Below are 20,761 nucleotides of genomic sequence, written 5' to 3'. Positions count from 1 at the left end.
TACAAAACTAACTCCAAGGCTCCACTGAACACGTACTGTATGTGGAACCTTTATGGAGCAGAATGAATCTTTTACTGGCTACAGCTGCGGTGAACGTACAGCGCAGTGTTGTGGCAAAACGAGACGGCTAGCTTTTATTTTTGGGATTGTTCTGTCTTTAGTTTGTGAACCCAGCACGGCACTGCGAAACTTCAGGTTTGTTTAAATAGTGAATTGACATGTACAGACAACAGTAGGCTCTGTAGGGATAAAGCAGCTCAGCAACTGTCAGCTGGTGCTGCCAAATAGATGCAGACGGAGTGATCAAGACTCTAATAGAAGAAGAAGAAGAAAAAAAAAAGACACTTCATGATCCATTTCTGTGTGAACGGGCCCTCCACACCTTGTGTAACAAATAGGGATGGAGGACTGATCTATTTTTATGGCTCTGATGTCGACGGCACACACACGACTTACAGCTGGTGTGGCTCTCATTGATTACAGTGGAAGCAAAGTGATGCAGCTTCCAAAGGTTCTACATCCATTATGTGAGCAGCGGAGCCACAGAGGAACACTGTAAAACTAAAATGTTTGATGAGGGCTGTAGTCACCAAAGAGAATCTCAGATGGCTGGAATGTACCTTTGGTTGATTTGTATATTAACTAAGTCTACGCTACCGACAGGCCTTGTTAGCCGAAACAAACTCTAAGATTAACCCTGCTTCAAATTTACTGACATCTTTTATCCTTGGGTTCAATTTAACCCCAGCAATTTAACCCTTTCAACACTATAGCCCGTTATACCGGTCTGCGGCCTTCACCCTGTTTGACCCTGCAGCCGGTATAGTGGCTCTGGTATATGCCGACTATTCATTTTGATTGTCTGTCAGTGGGAATCCCCGTATATGAACACATGATTCAGTCATGAAATAAATTATGCAAATAGTAATAATAATACTAATTGCATACAGGGTTCTCGCCAGCATCATAACAGAGTAACGGCCCGTTACGTTGCTGCCTGAAAAAATTACGCTGCAAATTGGGCTGATAGGTTGTTTTCAAAAATATTTAACAAGAAGCACCAATGGAGTTTCACTACTGTCGTCGTCGCTGCTAGCGCTAAGACTCCCCTCGGGTCAACAACGATGACTTCCTGACCCTGGTATATATCCCTGGTAATTATGAAGTTTACCTTTTCACACCTGTATTTCACTTGACAAGAGTAAATCTCCAGATATATACAACCGTCAACTTGTCTACTTTTGATTGATGTAATGATGTGACGTCTACTTAAGAATTTATGAGTGATTAATCAAAACCATATCTGATCATGAATTTCAAGTCAAAGTTACTCAGTGTTGAAAGGGTTAAATAAAACCGAAAAACTTTTGTCAATGACTTATTTAGAGATGTTAAACACTGAATTGACCCCAAACATAACAGGAGGGTTAAAAGAAGCCAGTCTTGGCAGCAAATTGAATTATTTTAACCTGCTTATTTTATCCTGAAGTGACAACAGCAGGCTCAGAGTAGAACAGCATGCACCTGTTCATACTGATTTTTTTTATAAATAAAGTTATACCTGCACAAGAGTTACTGAAGATAACAAGTTAGCTTGTTAGCATTTTCATGTCACATTTCTCTTTAACTGTGCTGTCCAAAAAAGACACAGCGGTAGAAGCTAAAAAGATTAGTTTGGAGACAGCGAATCATTTCACTCACAAGGATCTCAAAGTTGACAAAAAATAATGGATTGATTCTTGAAGGATTTAGAAGTAACAGAGGTTAACGTCCAGCCAACGAGAATTAAGTAAGATGAGAGCAACCTGGAAGCTATGAGACTGATTTGGCAGCAGTGGTTTCCTGCTGATCATAAACTGGTCACAAAGGCTGTTCACTGAATGCCACTATCTGTAGGTGAAAGGTGTGAAGACAGAACCATCATCACGGTGCTGTACATCCAGACCCTCATGACAAAAGACCTCAAAATGAATGTCATCCTCACCAGATGAAAAAAGAACTTTCAACGAGAGAAACAAAAGACAAGCTTCAGACAGACTTGATGACAGACGAGATGAAGCCAAGACAAGGAAGGAGGAAGCCTATATTCTTGTGGCCTGAACGTTCTTGGTGTGCTGTCAACACGCCGTCTGAGTGACGGCGCGGCGCAGTACGTCCACAAACCACATCGAGAGAGAGAGTATACAGCTTTGTTTTTCCTGCTGGTGTCACACGAGTGAGTCGTGTTTTAAAGACGGGTCCTGAGCTCAGCGCAGTGAGTGATACTGACATCAACGTGGACTTGACCCAGAGTCCTCCACTGACTGCACCAGTAGTCTGACCTCAGAGTGACTCACTAATAACGGATGCTGACTGAGGCTGCGAAAAGCAAAGTTTGAAATGATAACAGAGGAAAAACTGAGCTGACGATGACCTTATGGTTGGACACTTTGGAAGATGAGTTCATTTGTTTTCCTGCAGCGAGTTGGATAAAATGATAAAACCACGTGCCAGTGGCCAAAGGTCTAAAGAGCAGTACTTAACTAATTTTGTATAATTTGTGTGGCAATAAAAATGTAAAAACGTCCCAATGTGGTTGCGTAGGAGGTTGTGTGCTATGTTGGTCAGGCTTTGTTGCCACAGTTAGCAGGTGGACAGGATGAGCAGGTTTCCTCCAGTGTTTGTAGTTTAGTGTAGATGTTCTCAAATGTCAGACAGACAGCCGTGTTTCCATTAGTTCTGTAAACAAGAGATGGAATATTAGCAGGAAACAACAATCTGTCATGTAAAGATGAGCATCGTAATGGTGTTGTTACCAGAGAATGAAGTCACCCTCCCTCTGTGTGTTGATGTTCTATGTTCTAGTAGCTGGTCTGCACGTGTTAATGCATGTGAGTTCCTCCCATTGAAACTGTCGGCCCTCTTTGCATTCAATAACAGAGAGAGAGGTGACACCCCCACACCGCAATGGAAAAGCAAGACAGTAGTCCAGTCTGAAGTGTGCAGGAAAGACTTTTGTTTTTTACGAGGTGCGTCAGAAAACTTCCAGGACTGGTGTCACAAAAGATATATTTCAAACTACAAACTACAAGTTTTCCCCTTCTGGAGTCTAACCCACTTCTCCAGCCTTCTCTTCACGCCATCATGCACTCCAGGATCCTCCTCAACTCCGTCGTCACAGCCATCTTGATGTCGTCCACGTCTTCTAAACGGGTCCCCTTGATGACCCCCTTGAGCTTGGGGAGGAGGAACCAACCCCACGGAGCCAGGTGGGATGAGTAGGGAGGTTGCTCCAGCACGGAGATGTTCTTCTCAGCCAGGAACTGTTGGATGCTCGGGGTGTTGTCATGGTGAAGCAGCCACAACTCTGGCCTCTTCTGAACAAAGCAAATGATCTCTTTGTAGATGTGCTGGTTGATCGTCTGAAGGGGAAAACTGGTATCTTGTAGTTTGAAATATATCTTTTGTGAGACACCTCGTAAGTTTTTGATTTATGTTATTTACCTCATTTCCGTGCTCTTGTTTCATTTCAGCTCAGCGTGACATTCTCTGAGGTCGTTCTGCTGCTACCTACACAGCGTCTCTTTACCCATAGCTTAGACCTACAAAGCACTTTACCACGGACACTTCAGCTCGTGGAGAGGCAGGGGGATGAGGCGCCAATCATACAACTAGTGAGATACATCCGCCATAGCCACCTTGAGACAACACCCAGTGGTTCTGAATGAATCTGCTTCCTGGATATACTTCATAATGACTTGAGGACATTATGACGTCTACATCTAGCACACCCCTGGGTATCTGCTGAACGTTTAACCCAGAAGGGAGTCAACGTAGACCTGGCAGGTCACCAGCAAGAGGCCTGACGCTGCCAAGAGTTTACTCCCTAGAGACTGTCTACATATCTGGCATGGTTGTAATGCATTTTATTCATTTTATTACACATTTGCTAAAACCTAATAAAAGAAAAATGCACATTTCAGGAGGAATCTGTAGCTACACGTTTCCACACTGAGAGGTTTCCAGAGAAATACAAACACAAAACAGTTTCCTTCTGGATATAAGGAAGAGGAATCACGGCTAGAGGCCCGGTAATAATAGAATAATAAATACACATTAAACGTTGGCTTCAGTGGAGAGCTGGTGTGTTTATGATGAAGAGATGAAACACACACCGGAGCCCAGTGGAGCCGGCGGAGCCAATCATCGCTCACTGATGCCATTTTTATCCGTCTCTAGACTTTATTCCTCCTCTAAAATAGAAAGAGGGCATAAAACACACTTTTAAAAGCTGCATTCTTTATTAAAATAATGTGGAAACAACCTTTGCTGTTGAGCAGGATTTGTGAGACGGCGGCGACGGGGGCCGAGGGGAGAAATGATTTGCAGCGACGGCGGGTCAACCTGAGCTGATGAGGTTTATTATTACCCCTCTGCCTCGGCGGGCTGATGAGGATAGAACGGCGGCGCACATCGACGGAGACACACAGGAGCCTCTGGTGCCGCTTTAATGGTCGTCACAAACAGCAGCAAATATAGTTTTATACACAAGAACTACAATACGGGAGGAATACAAAAGTTTCTTCTCCAAACTAGGCTGCATTGATAATTATTGCTTTTTAAAAAAATCCATTCATCTTCACGGGCAGATTCAATTCAACCCAAGATAACACATTAAAACTGGACGTGGCGTGACAGGCCGCTTAAATTATTTCTATCAACAACTGTTTAAATCATCCCAGTCAGGCCGGTTTGAGGCAATTGAATTGACACACTCTCTGGAAAGCCTCCACTCAGCAAATCTGAATCATTTAAATTGTTGGGGTGGGTTCTGTATGCCAATCAGCCACAGCCGGGTTGTGAATAATTTGTGCGTGAGTGGATTCTCTTTATATTAAATAAAGAATCAGTCCGTTCATTTAACCAGATTTCTCTACAAAACAAGACGAAGCACTTCATTCGTCTCCCCCGGGGGGCAAAAGCGTGTTTGAAGACAAATCTATGAGAGTTCAAACAATGACTTTTAAAGCTTTGTGTGCTGCAGATTTAAACTTTTAACTTGTGAATATTTTACTCGCAAAGTAATTAGACCCGAGTAGCCTCTCCGAGAACCCAAACTCACGCAGAAAAAGCAAACGCTAACCACGTTTCCTTTCATTTAAAAGCACTCGGCGACGTAATGAGAAAACGTCTGTGTGGGCCGGGCTCCCTGCAGAGCGTGAGTGCACTTTATAGCGATGTCCTTTAACTGTTGTTTAAACCACCGCTGATGCATTGTGTTGTCTGGAGCAGTCAGACAGTTGGAGCGTAATTGTGTCTGTGCCACAGCGAGCAACCCCAAAAGAAGAAAGAAACGGCTCCATTTTTAGGAAGCGAGCTCGGCCTCCAGAAATGAGATACAGACGGATGAAGACTTTGGCTGCGTCAAGAATCTCTCAGTCATTCATTTATTCACTTTTTTACTGTATAATAGACAATAAATAGAGTATACATTAGAAGTAATTATCAAATGATTTAACATCGTGTGACCTGACAATAACTGCATTAATCTGACTCTAAATGTAAAACCTTCTTTTATATCGGATATCAAGGCTGTCGGATTGTCAAGACGGAGGTCCAGATACGAGGAGGGCTTGATGCTGGAAGGCTCATTAGTTGTTAATTATTGTTCATAGTTGCTATAATAACTAGTAGGGCTGGTCCCAATAGAACTTTCTGCTCTCTGGATATTCAGGTCCAATTAATGATGAATATCAGAATATTCTGCGCGGTTGGGGGACACTTCCGCCCCGGGGCAGCGCTCTGACGGGGTGGAAGTGTCCAGAACACACAGGCAGTACTTGGCTGCTGATGCTAGTTTAGTTAGCGCTCACACTTCTGTTTCCTCCATCGGTGGCGGCGGGGGAGTGGCAGATACGCTCCACCGTTACCATCCATGTTTACTTCCATAAACACTGAGCACGCTCGCTGCGTGTGACGTCGTCGTGTCCTCTTCTGCGCATGCGGGACACTTTTGGGTCGTATGAAGTTCACACAGCAGATCACATACAAGTCGCATTGAACTGGAAACGTGAAGGAAGTCACAAAGAAATCCTCATTGAGCATCAAGTCCTGCAGTGTGAACGTAGCCAATCTGTGGGATTGTTCAGTCAGATAATACGCCGTCATCCTGATTGGTGACATTAAATGTCATGTCGGAGTCAGAATCCAAGGCTGTCGCTATGTTAAGGCTGTTTTTCGTTTTTCCGAAAAACTTGTTGGATAGCAAGGTTTCGGATTGTTAAGGGTCGATTATCGAGTCACCCCAACACCTGATCTAAAGTTAACAGTTAAGACTGACTTTATTAACAATACAGGACCCACAGTAGGAACTCAGTGCAACAACAGTCAGAACACATTTCATTAATTATATTCAAAACTTTGGTTTTGTTTCCAATCCTTCATGTGTCTGCCTGTATATTTTATGACAGATACCTTAACGTTGAGGATATCAAAATTCTGGACCGACGCTCTGTAATTCTTCACTTTCTTTCAGCTGCTCTTTGCTACAGAGGTTGTGTTGCTCTAACTTTCCCTTTAAAATACCCCCAAAAGTGTAATCCTGAATCTGAGTCAGACAACACAGCAGGTCGGGTACTGGGTCACAGCGTTCCCTTTGTTCTTCTTTAGAAACTCTTGTGCGGTTTTGGCGCCGTGCTTTGAATCATTATCGAGCTGGAATATTTCTCTTCTGCTGAGCCTCTGCAGACTGGGAGTCGTCTGATCAGACTGGTCTGGTTCATCCACAGGTGTTCATGATGATCTATAAATGTCATCCCCCGACGTCTTCTGCACTCACCTTCTTCACTGTCAGGACCATGCTTTCACTGTGGTAGCTCTGGCTGGTTCACAGCAAACATGTTGGACCTTGTCTGAGCCAAACAAATTATTTTGGTCTCATCTGAGCAAAGAATGCCGAATATTTATCACATCTTCTGTTCTTCTGCAAAGTTTAATCTTGTACTTTTGGGTGTTTTTTTTATTCTTAGATGTCGTTGTAAGAAGCTAAGCGATGTCCTTCACACTGTCTGATGTGTCGTACAAACTGATCTTCATTGATAACCTCAGTGCCAAGTCTGAGGCTCTTGCTCGTCTATGTTCAGAGCTGGATTGTGTACGTTTACGGTCTGAACTATCAGTTTAGTAGGACGATCACTGCAGCCCTGATTAGTGCTACTATTCTGCATCCCCTGTGTTTCTACTGATTCTTTTTAAATAGATCACTGATCTTCCTGTATCATCCCACAGATTAGCTTCTTTCATTATATAACGGTTGGATTTCCACATTCAGAACCTGGATGCTCAAATAAAACGGCAGTAAACGTCGTGCACTGTGGAGTCATCATGGAACGAGTTCATTTTAAACTAATATTCACACACAGGATATTTCTCACCTCAGCATCTGCGGGGGGGCTTAAGGCTTAAGCCAATCAACACTGATCTGGGTCGAAGGTGAGCGAGGACCTCAAACACAAAGTGGTCATATTCGCACCCTGCCCTCCAAGCTGCTTTTCCAGCTGGGTGGCTCCGAGCCACAGGAAGCCATTTCAGCTTGGCAGGGCAGACAGAATCAAAGGCAGAGCCGAGAGGAAACGCACACACACACAGCAGAAAACACACAAGAATCACAACAGAACCATCCCGCCCTGAAAAAAGAAGCGGGGAGCAGCGCTGACCACACACCAGGCGAGCGCTCGGCCCGGCTGCGGGTTTAGAGGTGCACTTACGGACATGTACTGCCGGCGTAATTGAAAAGAAACCAAGTTTTTGATACGACGTCTGGGTCACTGTCTGGATGTCTGGAGTCTAATTTCAGAACACAACCACCCACGTAGCACAAATCAAATCTCCAGGAAGGAAAGGAGAGCGCAACTAGCAAACAAAGGAGGACCACGTTGCGATTGTGCTGCTGGCGTGTAGGAGGATGACGTCCGAACTTATCAAACACTATCAACACATTTTCAGTCAGCTTCACTGAGAACAGACGGTTTGGACCCACTGAGGCTTTCAGCTGGTTTTCACTTACACGATAATCCGTCCTTACACTGCCTCAGTAAATCAAAAACACATTAATCACTTAATAATATCCATTAATATATGGAATAAATAGTTTAAGCTCTTACATTTTTGTGCTCTGACGCTTTGTAAAGGCTGCTCACACACAGAATGAACAAACCGCCCCTCCAGCAGAAGAAGAAGAAGAATAACTACCCTACTGTGATCACTGTGCTGAAAGGTAGCTCGCTCCTTTCATGGAACAACCAGTTGGAGAATCCCACCCAGCTGGTATCTGGCAGTGCTGTGGGGTCACGGGATACCAAGACACTCGAATGTCAAATACACTCTCCAATCTCCAAATGCAAACTCTTCGTTGCTTTTTCTGGAGACCAATTCCTTCATCAACGTGTGACTCATCTCCATGCACTGACTGACGTGGACGTAGAACAATGGACGTCCACATGTCTCATTCATACTGCAATAAAGCTACAAACCATTGGGTCCAGACAACTGCTTTGAACAAGGAAACACACTGTGGGTTTTCCTGAAAGCCTGGGTTTGACTTTTTCTCCAGCATATAGCAGCTGGTTACAGATTGGGCTACAACACCCTGACATTAATGAGTCTGGAGGTGTTTCAAGCACTGGATTAGTTTGTTTAGTTTTGTTTGTTTTGCTTGTTTTACAGTAATTTCCCAGGCCTGGGATAAATAAAGTATTTTTCTATTCTATTCTCTGCTATTTGTTGGCTTCTCGTCCAACGCGCAGGAGGCAAACACAGCACAGGATGTATGGAGAATCCGGAACTTCCCACTATGTTTGGGCAAAGCATGACAAATCAAAGCACCTCCAAAGTCTGTCAGTACTTTAACTGCAACTCCGTCCATCCATTAACTCTACACCACTTAATCCTCACTGGGGTCATGACCTTGTCCAGGTCGCTGATCTATTGCAGAGAGACAAACGCTCACATTCACACCTATGTCACCACGACTTAGACTAAAGCCAACATGTTGCTTGTCTATTTAATTTATTGCTTAAATACAACATATTTACCGTAATTTGAAATTTAAATAAGACGATATTAGATCATGAACGATTAGAACGTGTGGACGATCTGCCAAAGTGAGCAGATCGTATGGATCGTTCAGGTCACATTCTATGAATTGCAGTTCTACGCTGATGCACCAACGCACCAGAGGTATTACGTCGTCAACCTGACCGACCAATCATAGCAAATTACGGGCAGAGACGCAACTTCTTACCCGACTCCTTGTTTGTGTGTGTAGCGGTAGTCGCATGGAAAAAAAACTCCACTTCCATTATATGGAGTTATTTTGGCTTTTCCCAGGTGTTCATTCCGCAAAATTGACTAATTAAATGATCCTGAAGAAACGTTCTCTCATCTTGCCTGTACTTCTGTGTATGTACAGTAAAATGACAATAAACTTTATTTGATTTGAAATGACAAAGCGCAAACAAAGGTAGTTTGCAAAGTTTGCACAGAGACGGTTCGCGCATCCGATGGCAACACAACGAACTTGTTCAATCACTTTACAGACAGAAATGGTTTGGATGCACTGACCAGAAACTTGCAAACTAGTCGCAAAAATACATGTAAGATCGCAACAAAATCGAAATCGTGATATGATATTTGTGCCATATTGTCCACCCCTATTCCGGACTATAAGTCGCTACTTTTTTCAAAAAAAAAAACTGCGGCTTAAACAATGATGCGGCTGATTTATGGATTTTTACGAATTTGCCTCGAGACAAAAGTGACATTAAGAGCAACGTCGAAAGAGAGACTGAGGAAGTGTGTGACGAAGTAATTCTGAGGCTCAATTCTGAAGAAGACGACTTTAGTGGTTTCCAGGAGGACGATGAAGATAGCATCAATGACTTTTCCTGGTAGGCTGCTGTAGTTTTTATTTTCTTAACCAGCTGTGTTACAGGCACTGTTCAGAAAAAAGCATTTGTGTATGTTACCGGTACGTATTAAATAAAAGTAAAAACAATCTTTCTGTGTAAATATCTCATGTCACAACGTGGACACCTGCAGCTTACAGACAAGTGCAGCCTGTATATGTACATAATGTGTTTTCTTTTTAAATTTAGTGGTAAAGTAGTGTTATATTCAGGTGCGCTCATAGTCCGGAAATTACGGTAATTGAATTTTGCACTGAAAAGCACAACAATTATGGAGCGTCACCTTCTTTTAATGATTATTCAACTGTCAGTCATTAACATGTCTAATCTAAAAAAGTTTCTTGCCTGGGTCCAATATTCATTAAATGTTCCTGTCGCTCTCATGATGATAAATTAAGCAACATCTTTAAGTCTCGTCTTTGTCCATTCCAGCGTTTCCACAGCACTATTTGTTATGTAGAATCAGAGCAGTTCCTCCCTCCGTCTCCCCTCCATCCCTCCAACTGTCACTACTGCTTACCGTCCCCCCGTCTGTTGCAGCACCACTGCAGAGAACTTCGGCTCACCTCTCCTTCGCTGCACTCTCGGCCTGCACAACAAGTGTTTCTTTCTTCCTGCCACTTACAAAGAGGCACATTCATAAAGCCGCAGGAGAGAGAGAGAGAGAGAGAGGCAGAGAGAGAGAGATTCACACTTGCACTGGGTTTCCTAAGTGATAAACGATCAACAAACCGAGAGAGAATGTGCCGTGCATGAGTGGAAGCCATGGGGAGTCGACGTTAAATGTTAGAATGTGTGTAATGTAGAGGTCTGATTGTGTTGCGCACAACGTCATCCTCCATTACAAATACTAAATACCAGCCTGACGCTCGACACCGTGGTGACAAAGACGAAGTCATCCTGACAGGACTGTGGATGGAGAGCTACAGCGGGGTGGGAGGGGCTCTCTCATCCTCACTTTTTCCTGAGGCTCTGGCACTTTGGTGCTAAATGGAAGCTAACAACACATGCTTAAAAACAATTAGCATCGGCCCGCAGGCTCCTGGATGAGCAGCAGCAGAAGAGGATGCAGCTTGCAGACTCCTTGGCTGTGAGTGGGAACGTGCGCGGACTGGTAAACTGGTAAACTGGCTGTGACCCTGGATGACTCTGACAGGCAGCCAGCGAGCTCCGCCGGAGACTCCTGCAGGCTGGCCGCCGCCGAGCAGATTAACACTGAGGTGAACCCACAAACAAACAACAACAACAACAAATTCACAGAGCAAAGATGATCCCAAACGGTGCTTTAAAGTTTACAGGAATGGGATTCACACACGTTTTCCTTGCGGCTGCTCTTGCCCTACCCTCTGTGAGGCCCTCGCTGCCCTTCACAAAGCTCCTTTGTGGGAGGCACAGTGATATCGGGCCGCATACCACGGCTTTACTGTACATTCCCACAGAGGTATAAGAGCTACGGAGGGACAGAGCAGAAGATAAGGAAAGGAGGAGAACGTGATTCATGGAGGGGCACACATTACTGGAATTATTTCCCTGTCGCCGCTGAGCAGAGGATCTATCTGACCGCATGTTTCCTCACAGATAAAAATGAAATCCATGACAACCTTGATGTCTGCAAAGAGCCCACCCCTACTGATAGCGGAAGGCCTGGACAAACATAAGAGACAACTGTCACAAGAGATTTTCTCCTCTGGACAGAGACATAGCTGCTCTCCCCTCCCCCATCTCTCTCTCCCTGCTAATGATATCTCTGCACAGGCAGCACATTCTATTAAAGCATCATCTTCTTCTCAAATGAGCCTTAATAAAACATATCAGAGGTTTTCACAGTCCTGTGAAATGGCTAACGGCAAAAATACACTAATCACGGACTGTACACGGAGCCGAATGCTACGAGTTGCACCAGATCAGGAGCTGCAGCGTCGTCCTGGCACCTGTTGACGGATTAGGAAGGTACACGCTGTGTCAATGAGCTTACGGCTGCTAAAACTTCTGCAAAGATTATTACAAACTTGCCAGCTTGTCAAGCGGCATCTGATTTTAATCTCTTGCATTTACAGTCTCGTTGTTCTGATTAAACCCCCGAGCTCGTGTCCACACAGGAGGTTTGGAAGAAAGACTTTGCATTAATTGAAAGTTTTGATTTGTAGTTTGCTGAAGTCAATGCATATCATCACTGTTAACCATTGCAATCATATTCACTTTTCATTTTTCCAGGAAACGCATGGTTTCATCCTGCTCATTCACCTTACAGGATCCTGTGTGCATCACAAAAGGACAACATATGGAAACAGCAGAAGTCCCATCTATACGTCACTCTGCAGACCTCAGCTCCACTTTAATACTTATTACATGAACAAAGCCCCATTTGAAAGGGTTCAGTAGGTATTAACCAGACCTCGCATGGTTAAAAAATTAAATCTCCACGTCTGCATTTCATATGGAATACGCAAAGCCTGTGTTTTACTCAAATTTACTAACATTATCCATCGACATGATTTAAATAGGCTGTCAAATGCTAACTGCTGCTAACCGCATGTTGCCGTTCTTGTCATCCATCTAATCAGCCTTCGACATTCACAACTAATTGATTTCAGCTTTCTGTGAATGCTCTCCATGTGGCTCCCAAATCTGCAACCAAAATGCTCCAAACTTTCATTCACAATGGCCCACAGAGCCAAATCTCAAGCAGGATGGAGGCTGAGGAAAGAAAAGACCACAGAGATGCCATCACACGACCTCTTTACAAATTAAAGACATGAAAGATTCACAGGAAATTAAGAACTCAGAAACTCAATTATAACAAATTTACGAGGGTCTCCAGGTAATACCAGTCCCTGCTAATGAGGCTGAAGCTTCTGCAGACATGCAGCTCTATGACTTAACAGCATCATCATGTGGCGATGCTACTAACATGCTAATGCTAATGAGGTATAACATTTACTATATTGGCCATTTTAGTTCAGCGAATGAGGCTGCCTCGTTCGTACGACCTGTCAATCATCCCAGAGCAGACTGTCAATCAAATAGCCCCGCCCCCCCCACATGACCAAAACGCTGACGATTTATATAAAATTCAATACTGGATTATTTTCAGATTGGCCGCCTGATCTCTGGGTTTGACCACGAAAACAAACGACAGTAAAATCCTGAGCTGAATTGAAGCTGTCTTTGGTGATCTGTGTCATCCTGTTTAGAACTGGGCTCTACGGGCCACCTAGTGGACGTAGTGGTACTGCAGGTTTTTGACACTTCCGGTGTCGTATTGCATATGGACCCCTTTGAAAATGGACCCGGGGTCAATACTTCACAGCGGAACATGGACCCCAGGTTAGGGTTGTTGTTATTCATTACCTGTTGAATTTTGTTGTCTATGTTCATATTTATTTATATTATTAAAATTGTTAGGGGGGTCCATATCGGGTTTGGCTTTATTTTTTAGGGCCGGTTGCGACGTCCATCTTTCTCATACAGTCTCTGGTGGTGACTAAAGACAGAGGCAGCTGCACCAGAGCCAAAGGAGGACATTTTTGAAATACAGATACCAAAAAATTAGGAAAATGTTCAAGGATTGATCATCACTCCTACTGCCTTCTGCTTCAGTAACGGTTCTTGACACGAGTCTATAATTTGATAATCTGTTTTTGAAACATCCCACAGACACGCTCATCCTTCACATGACACCAGCTTTAGAGTATTAGACAGTCAGATGTGATTAGTGTTTGGGTAAAACAAGTCCGCCCCGATATCAGGCTGCTTATGACGAAACATGTAAAAACTGTGTCCGTTCCTCACTGGACTGAAGAGCTACACTCCAATCGAATGAATCATAACCACGATTCAAAAGCTTCACGTCCTCCACACCTCCCCGGCTCTCCTCGGCGTTAACAAGGTGCGGTGACATTTTCCTCGGGGTGCCGCGGCCTCGTGACGGACCTTATCAGCAGCTGTCCAGTCGCGGCCTCCTGTCATGTCCTCTGCACACCCAAGTGCACTAAGACACAGTCCAGACCTCCGCCTCCCCCGCCAGACCTCACCCGATCCTTCACGCTCATCCTAGATTCCAAAGCAGGACAGCAGGAGGGAAACTTTGTTACGCGACACCAGAGAAATCTGTAGAAGAAATACGTGGAACTTTGGGAGTTATAAGAAATAAAGCTTTAATTAATGCAGGGAGCTGGTCGTACGCAGGGGATAAAAGTGAGCCGCTGTCCATATTGTGTCTGTTAGACCGCACTGATATCTCCTAATTTGTCTCTGAAGACGGGGGAACTTAAACTAAAGAAAAGGAGTTACTTGTACGAGGTAGCTGAAACTTTTACTATAACCTTGGCCTTATGATGGTTAAAAGAAGTGAAAGGTGTCAATTATAGAACTTTAATTGAAAAATGGGTGTCTTATCAAAGTATTTAAGACGGAGCCTTGGGAGTGTGAAACTTCCTGATCTCACAATCCCACATGATGATGATGAAACAACAGAACAAATCATTGCCTTGTGGGAAACATAGGGGACCGAGTCGCCTAAATGACTCACCGACAGCACTTCTCATGAATTGGTTATCGCTCGAATAAATCTACAAAGAAAAAGGAGGGATGTCTATTTCAAAAGTTAAAAAAACAACATGTTTTTAATAATCCATGATGCTTTAATGGCTCTGAGCTGAGCAGTTCAAAGTTCCACTCTGACTCTGGGGATGCGTCGAGCCTGCCGGCGTACCTCGAGGAGGAAACACGCTGAGAGAAAAAATCAAACATCAAATCGCCACGCTTGTATCCCTCCTTGTCCACGGGCGACGCATCAAACACAGAACAAGGTTTCATGCCTGCAGACTGCCACGCCGCCGGTTTGGGGAGCGTGAAAACCGCTCGGCGGAACGAATCACCAGACCCGGAGCTAACCTCTGAAGAGCCAACGATAGTGGCGCTGTCTGTAGAATTATCAGAACATCTCAGGACGGGCTTATCGCTGAGGCTGGACTTGCTAGCTTGATGATAAAGAACAAACATGGAGATACGACCAAATGAAAGAAAAAGAAAAAAAACATGTGCCAAGATGAACTTTGCATGCTGGATGTTAGCATTAGCTACACCGCTGCATGCAATGAATACGATATTGTTTGGGGGATTATTGATTATCAGTATTTGTATTTTTATTGGTTAAATTCGCTGCTTCTGAACTGAACAACAAACACAAGCTGTTGCCACAAACCAGGAAATTAGCTCCTCTATGCTAACGGCTAGCAGCTAAGTTTAGATTACCCTGAACCAGAGTCTGGAAAACAATAATTAGGAAGATGTGGACCTTAGTGGGCAATAAAAGTGACGAAACTATTAAGAAAACAGAGAAGAACAGCAGACACAGGAGACAAACTGACTTATCTCAGAGAAGAACATCCCAATTTAATCACTCGTATTTTGTACTTTACATTTTCAGTTATGGCCACCCTTATGAATGAAGAAGCCTAGTTATGAATGACAGGTTCTATCAACATGCTGTTAAAACATTACGTTATGTAAATCGGTTCCAAATATCTGCCTTTCTGGATTACCGATAAACAGCAGCGGTATCGGCCCTGGAAAACCGATATCGGTCGATCCCTAATTAGTTCATGTGATAACACTGATCTTGGAATATGCTGTAAATGCTTGGATAAAGACCAAATACAGAGAGTTTAGAGCATCAAGAAGCAGGAAAAAGTGATCAAATGTGTGTATATAGCTTCTAAATTTGAAAAACCTCCAACAATTGTCTCCAAAGACAACATCCAAAGTTGTATATGTAGTCTAATGCAATGAAGGGTGCACGGACTCCAGCATAGGGAAGACTAAACAACTGCTCCACAAGTCTACTTGCATCTCAAAGATGAAGGACGCTCTTCTGAAGACATCCATAATAAACTGCAACAGCCATCTCTAAACAGAAGAGAACGTCTACATCAGGTACATATAATGCAGTCTTGATCCCTCTCTAGTCAGTTTCACCATCATTTACACCTCGAGTCACATGAGTCTTGTGTTGTTTGAGGGCCATGACTCATGAGATTTAAAGGTGAGAATAAATACCCCATCAGTCAGAACTGAGGAAGCCTCTTGGATAAGACCCAGAAAGAGACGTGCGGTCGGTCAAACGTAGTAAAACTGTGTCTTAAGTGTGGATTAACATTCACAAACTGATGATCTGTGAGGTTTCCTGTAATCACATGAAATAATGATGACTCGGCCACGCATCGGGCCACAGCAGGTCATCATATATTATGCAATGAATCACAGATTGAATCATAAAGAGTCATGAATTAGTTGTGCATCAGTTAGGCATGCGGTATGATCCTTTAGTTTAAAACCCAACCGGAGGCCCGGCGGTGCAAACCATGTGACCGCAACACCCACAGTCCGACTCCCAGGCCCCTGTTGCATGTGGGCCTCCTGTCTCTATCTCCACTGTAAAAGAATCGCCTCAAGAATAAACAATGACCATGACGAGGATGGATTCTTACCTTTCCAGGAGCTTTGGTCTTGTTGTTGTTGTTGTGGGAGGCCAGGATGACGTCTTCGTGGACGCGATCCAGCAGCCACAGGAGGAACTCCAGGGCGTCGTGCTGGGAGTTACCACGGAACTGGGATCCGTACTTGGACACGATAGTCTGCAAAAGGGGAAAACACGCGTGATCAAAGTGTTTGGTTGATCTGGTGTGTCTTATGAGCAGCTTGTCCTGTAAACAGAACAATCCCACGTTTTATTTTCCTGCAGTGGTCATTTGCTTGACTTTCACAATCGTCAGCCTGTTGGGAATAAAGCTGTATCTGGTGTCTGGAGAAGCCAAACAGAAGCGCCGTGCTACATTATCCTTCCCACACGATCCTCTCACACAAAATGTGAATCTCAAACACTTGCTTGTTTACTGCCTTTGACAGCTCGGGTGTATTCGTTGGTGCAACCGCGGCTCCTGAATGGGCAGCTTTACCCGGGCCCTTCTCCACAGAACGCTGATCAGAGGAAGCCTAGAATTGCAAATTTGCACTAACGCTCTTCACGCTTCCCCGCCTGGCCCACACTCCGACTGAAGCAGAGACGTTGTAGATTTGCAAAATCTGCCTTTGTCTGGAAAAAAAAAGAAAAAAAGCTGCTTGCTAATAAGAGTTGCACTGTCTAAAAGCATTACCTCTGCCCCCCTTTGGGTCTCCAGAAACTAAATTAGAAATTTTTTTGATATCAAACGAGAGGTGTGAATAATATTTTGCTTAAAAGTAGGTTGGAGACTAAATTAGCTCGCGCACACTGTTGTGTGTGACTTCAGATGTGAACGGCACCCGACTCAATTAGGAAAGGAATTAGCTCCACGAACTGCAGCCCGAAGAAGACGGCGATGGGAGATTAGAGCAGAGGGAACAAGACTGTAATCACTAATATGTGATGTGCCTCTCACAGCCAGAACCCCCCGACGTGATGTAAGGTGTCTGATGATGAAGCTGGAGGATCGAGAGCGGAAAGTTTCCTACAAGCACGGACAGAGAGGCTGAATTAAAAGCGCAGTGTGTCCTTGAGCCAAACCTGAATAGTGCTTCGGTGCACAATGCAAAGAGGTGCAAGAGAAAGGACTTCCAGTTGCCTCTAACAGTACGTATCCATCTTTTATGCATGTTTTATGTCGGTTATTGTATGTTTTACTCATGAAAGTCACCACTTTTTCCTACTTATTACAACAATAGGGGGAACTGTGTTGTCCATATAATTTCCTGTATTCACCCTTTTAACATTCACGGTTATACAAAGCACCTCACAGCTCACTCACTGCCAAGGTGTTGCCACCAAACCGCTGACCCTGCGATCCATCCACAGCCACAGTCCTGCCTGCAAAACATGTCTCAGCTGTAAAGATAGATGCTTTTTGTTTAGAAATATATTCCATCACACATATACGTGCACTGCGTCTCCTTTAAAGGAAACTCCTGAGAGCACACAGAGTATAAAATATAAAAAATATAGACTTTATGGTATGAATTTAGACTATTTCTTATGAGTTTAATTAATCACATATTGCTAGAAGTGGGAAATGGTTGAGTGCAATATCAAAACTGCAGAAGCTCCTTGATGGAGGTAAAATATAAAATAAAATACTATCATAAATGAACCACTGTGGTGCTGCAAATCTTATCCTGGAGGTGTAAGGGAACATGCACCAAACATCTCACTGTTGTTGTTTTTAGATATTTAAGTTGAGAGGAAACGCAAATATTAGCATTTTTTGCTAAAATTGGGACACAAATCACAACATCGGTCAAAATAATCACAATTTTCACATGTGGTTCTGCGCTATGTTTTATATTTTTGTTTATATTCTGTGTCTTACTGGTAAAATAAACCTACTAATAAAATTATAGAGCACTTGTTTTTGTTGCATGTGGCCAAAATCATAAAATATGCAGTCCCTCATTGTAAGACGTAACTTCCTTTCATTTCCTGATACTACATGACAAAGGACTGAATCTGAAAGTGCAAACAAACAATATTTTTTACAGCTAAAGTAAAGCTAACTATCATCTGACAGATCCTCTCCAAACACACCAACTTAACCTCGACCCATCAGCCTGGTCAGTCTGACACTACGGCGAAAAATGTTATCAGACGCCTCAACTCGCTTCGATTTATCATTTCAAACGAAAACCTAAGTGATACGTTCACCAGCCACCGGCTCTTATAGCCGAAAGTATGAGCTGATGCAACGTTACATCACCGCCTACGTTATCTGATGCAACGTGTAGGAAACGTTGCTGTATTCAGACAATTAAGACGTCCAGGGGCGACGTGCTCTTTGAACACCAGCAGAACAACCTGGTTCTGGGAAAATGCTGACCTCCGCAAAACCTCAACATTCAATATCCATCCATCCATTATCTATACATCGCTTAATCCTCACCAGGGTCATGGGGGGCTGGAGTCTATCCCAGCTGACTCAGGGTGAAGGCAGGTTCACCTGGACAGGTAACCAGTCTATCACAGGGCTACACTTAGAGACAGACAACCAAGCACACTCACATTCACACCTACAGACAATTTACAATCACCAATTAACCTCAACATGTTTGTGGACTGTGGGAGGAAGCTGGAGAACCCGGAGAGAACCCACGCTGCACGGGGAGAACATGGAGACTCCACGCAGAGAGATCCCGGGTGTCCTCACCGGGACGCGAACCGGCGACCTTCTAGCTGCGAGGCAACGGTACTAACCATTGTAGCCCCTGTTTGGTGCTTTTCCATTTTAATTCAAAGATAACATTTTATCAGTATGTGGCATCTTGTGTAAATCTTTTTGTACAAAACCAGCAAGATTTCAGTTTCACTAACGGCTGCCCAAATCAGAAAAGGCCGATATCACACATCTATAGATCTACTGTCTTACCTATAAGTTGCCAAACTGTAAAAGTTTTATATTTAATAACTCCAGAGGGTCACCAAAATGGCTGAGAAGGTCACTGGGTGCCCTCTACCCACACTGGAGGACCTTCATGGCTCTTCTCAGGAGAGCCCGGGTCACTTCCTGTCGGTACAGGACCATCAGAACCAGGACTAACAGACAGAAAAGCAGCTTCTTTCCAACTGCTGTCAGAGCCATAAATGCTTCTTTATCCTAATAAGTGCAATATATTGTAAATATGCCACTACCTCTGTGCAATATCCACTGTGCTCGTGCTATTGTTTAATTTCATCTTTATATATAGAGTTTTTTATGTACATTTTTTTATATTATGTTGTATATAGTTAGGTTTTTCTTGCACTGAAAGGCCTGCACCTTACTTTCATTGCAATGACAATAAAGCTAATCTGAATCTCCACAGGTTCTTGTACCTCGTTTGCCTCTCATATGTATTACTTACAAATTATCAGACCATTAAAAATACTGGGTAATAGTTTGAGCTCGCCAAAAAAACCCTGAAAATTAGTACACTTAAGTAAACTTTCAAACACGAGTCGTTCGGTGCGACCAGAGTAAAAACTAATTGGGTGTGAAACCGGCGCTGCATCTTCAAAGTAGTTTCTGAGACGTAGACAAGAGCAAAAAAAAAGTGAGCAGGAAAATTCATAAACAGAAAAACTACTGGTGGAGTCTTGGCAGAGCGATAAGGTCCTCTAATCTCGTCCTCTGATCTCGTCTTGAAAGTGAAATTGAAGCTTCCCTTTACTCGCAGATCTCAAGGAAGCCAAAAAGTGATGAGTCCTGTCATCAGACTCTGGATCCTCACAATAACCGCGAGATAAGTTACAGTCAGAGAACTTTTTAGCTGATGTACACGGTCTCTGTTGAGCTTTATTACATCAAGATACAGCGCGCAGACATGGAGCCAGATAGAGGAGGAGATGGATTCACTGTTATTTCTGCAGCTACAGAACGTACAGCTGTGACTCCGGGAGCTGCAGGAACATTTATAGCCTAAAACATGTGCTCTCTGGATGATGTGGATGCATTTGGACACACAGTTTATACTCTTGCAGCACACTGCAGATGTAACATGATCGCGCTATTACCCCTCGCATTACAACGAGCGTCTCCCAATTAGACAGATTAGAGACGACTCGCTCTTTCAAAGCTGCTGCTCTTGAAGCATTCGGGCTTGTTTTGAAGAAGCGCTTTGATATTAACTATGAACCATAACCTGCGCTAACCTAAAGCTGTTGTGCAGCTACTCATTATAGCAAAGCAATAACTGTAATTACCATCAGGCCTTTTGAAGGTGGTAATTGTCTCTGTGATATAATTGAAGCTGTGGAAAGGCCATGTGTTCTTTATTACCGTCATAATGGTCACTGGCTAGCTGGTGATGTG

At 43.7% G+C, this 20,761-nt stretch overlaps 1 protein-coding gene across 1 annotated transcript in view; it reads right to left on the bottom strand.

Annotated features, from left to right (window-relative positions):
- usp43b (ubiquitin specific peptidase 43b) overlaps positions 1-20,761 on the bottom strand; it is a 102,774-nt gene that overhangs the window by 76,507 nt on the left and 5,506 nt on the right. The window contains exon 2 of the mRNA XM_008285606.1: positions 16,436-16,582. Coding sequence (XP_008283828.1) covers positions 16,436-16,582 — 147 coding nt within the window. The remainder of the gene's footprint in view (positions 1-16,435; positions 16,583-20,761) is intronic.

Source organism: Stegastes partitus, unplaced genomic scaffold, assembly GCF_000690725.1.
Source record: "Stegastes partitus isolate 25-593 unplaced genomic scaffold, Stegastes_partitus-1.0.2 Scaffold410, whole genome shotgun sequence".
NCBI classification, from domain to species: domain Eukaryota; kingdom Metazoa; phylum Chordata; class Actinopteri; family Pomacentridae; genus Stegastes; species Stegastes partitus.
The sequence above is the reverse complement of the archived record's forward strand: the minus strand, read 5'-3'. Positions and strand labels throughout refer to the sequence as shown.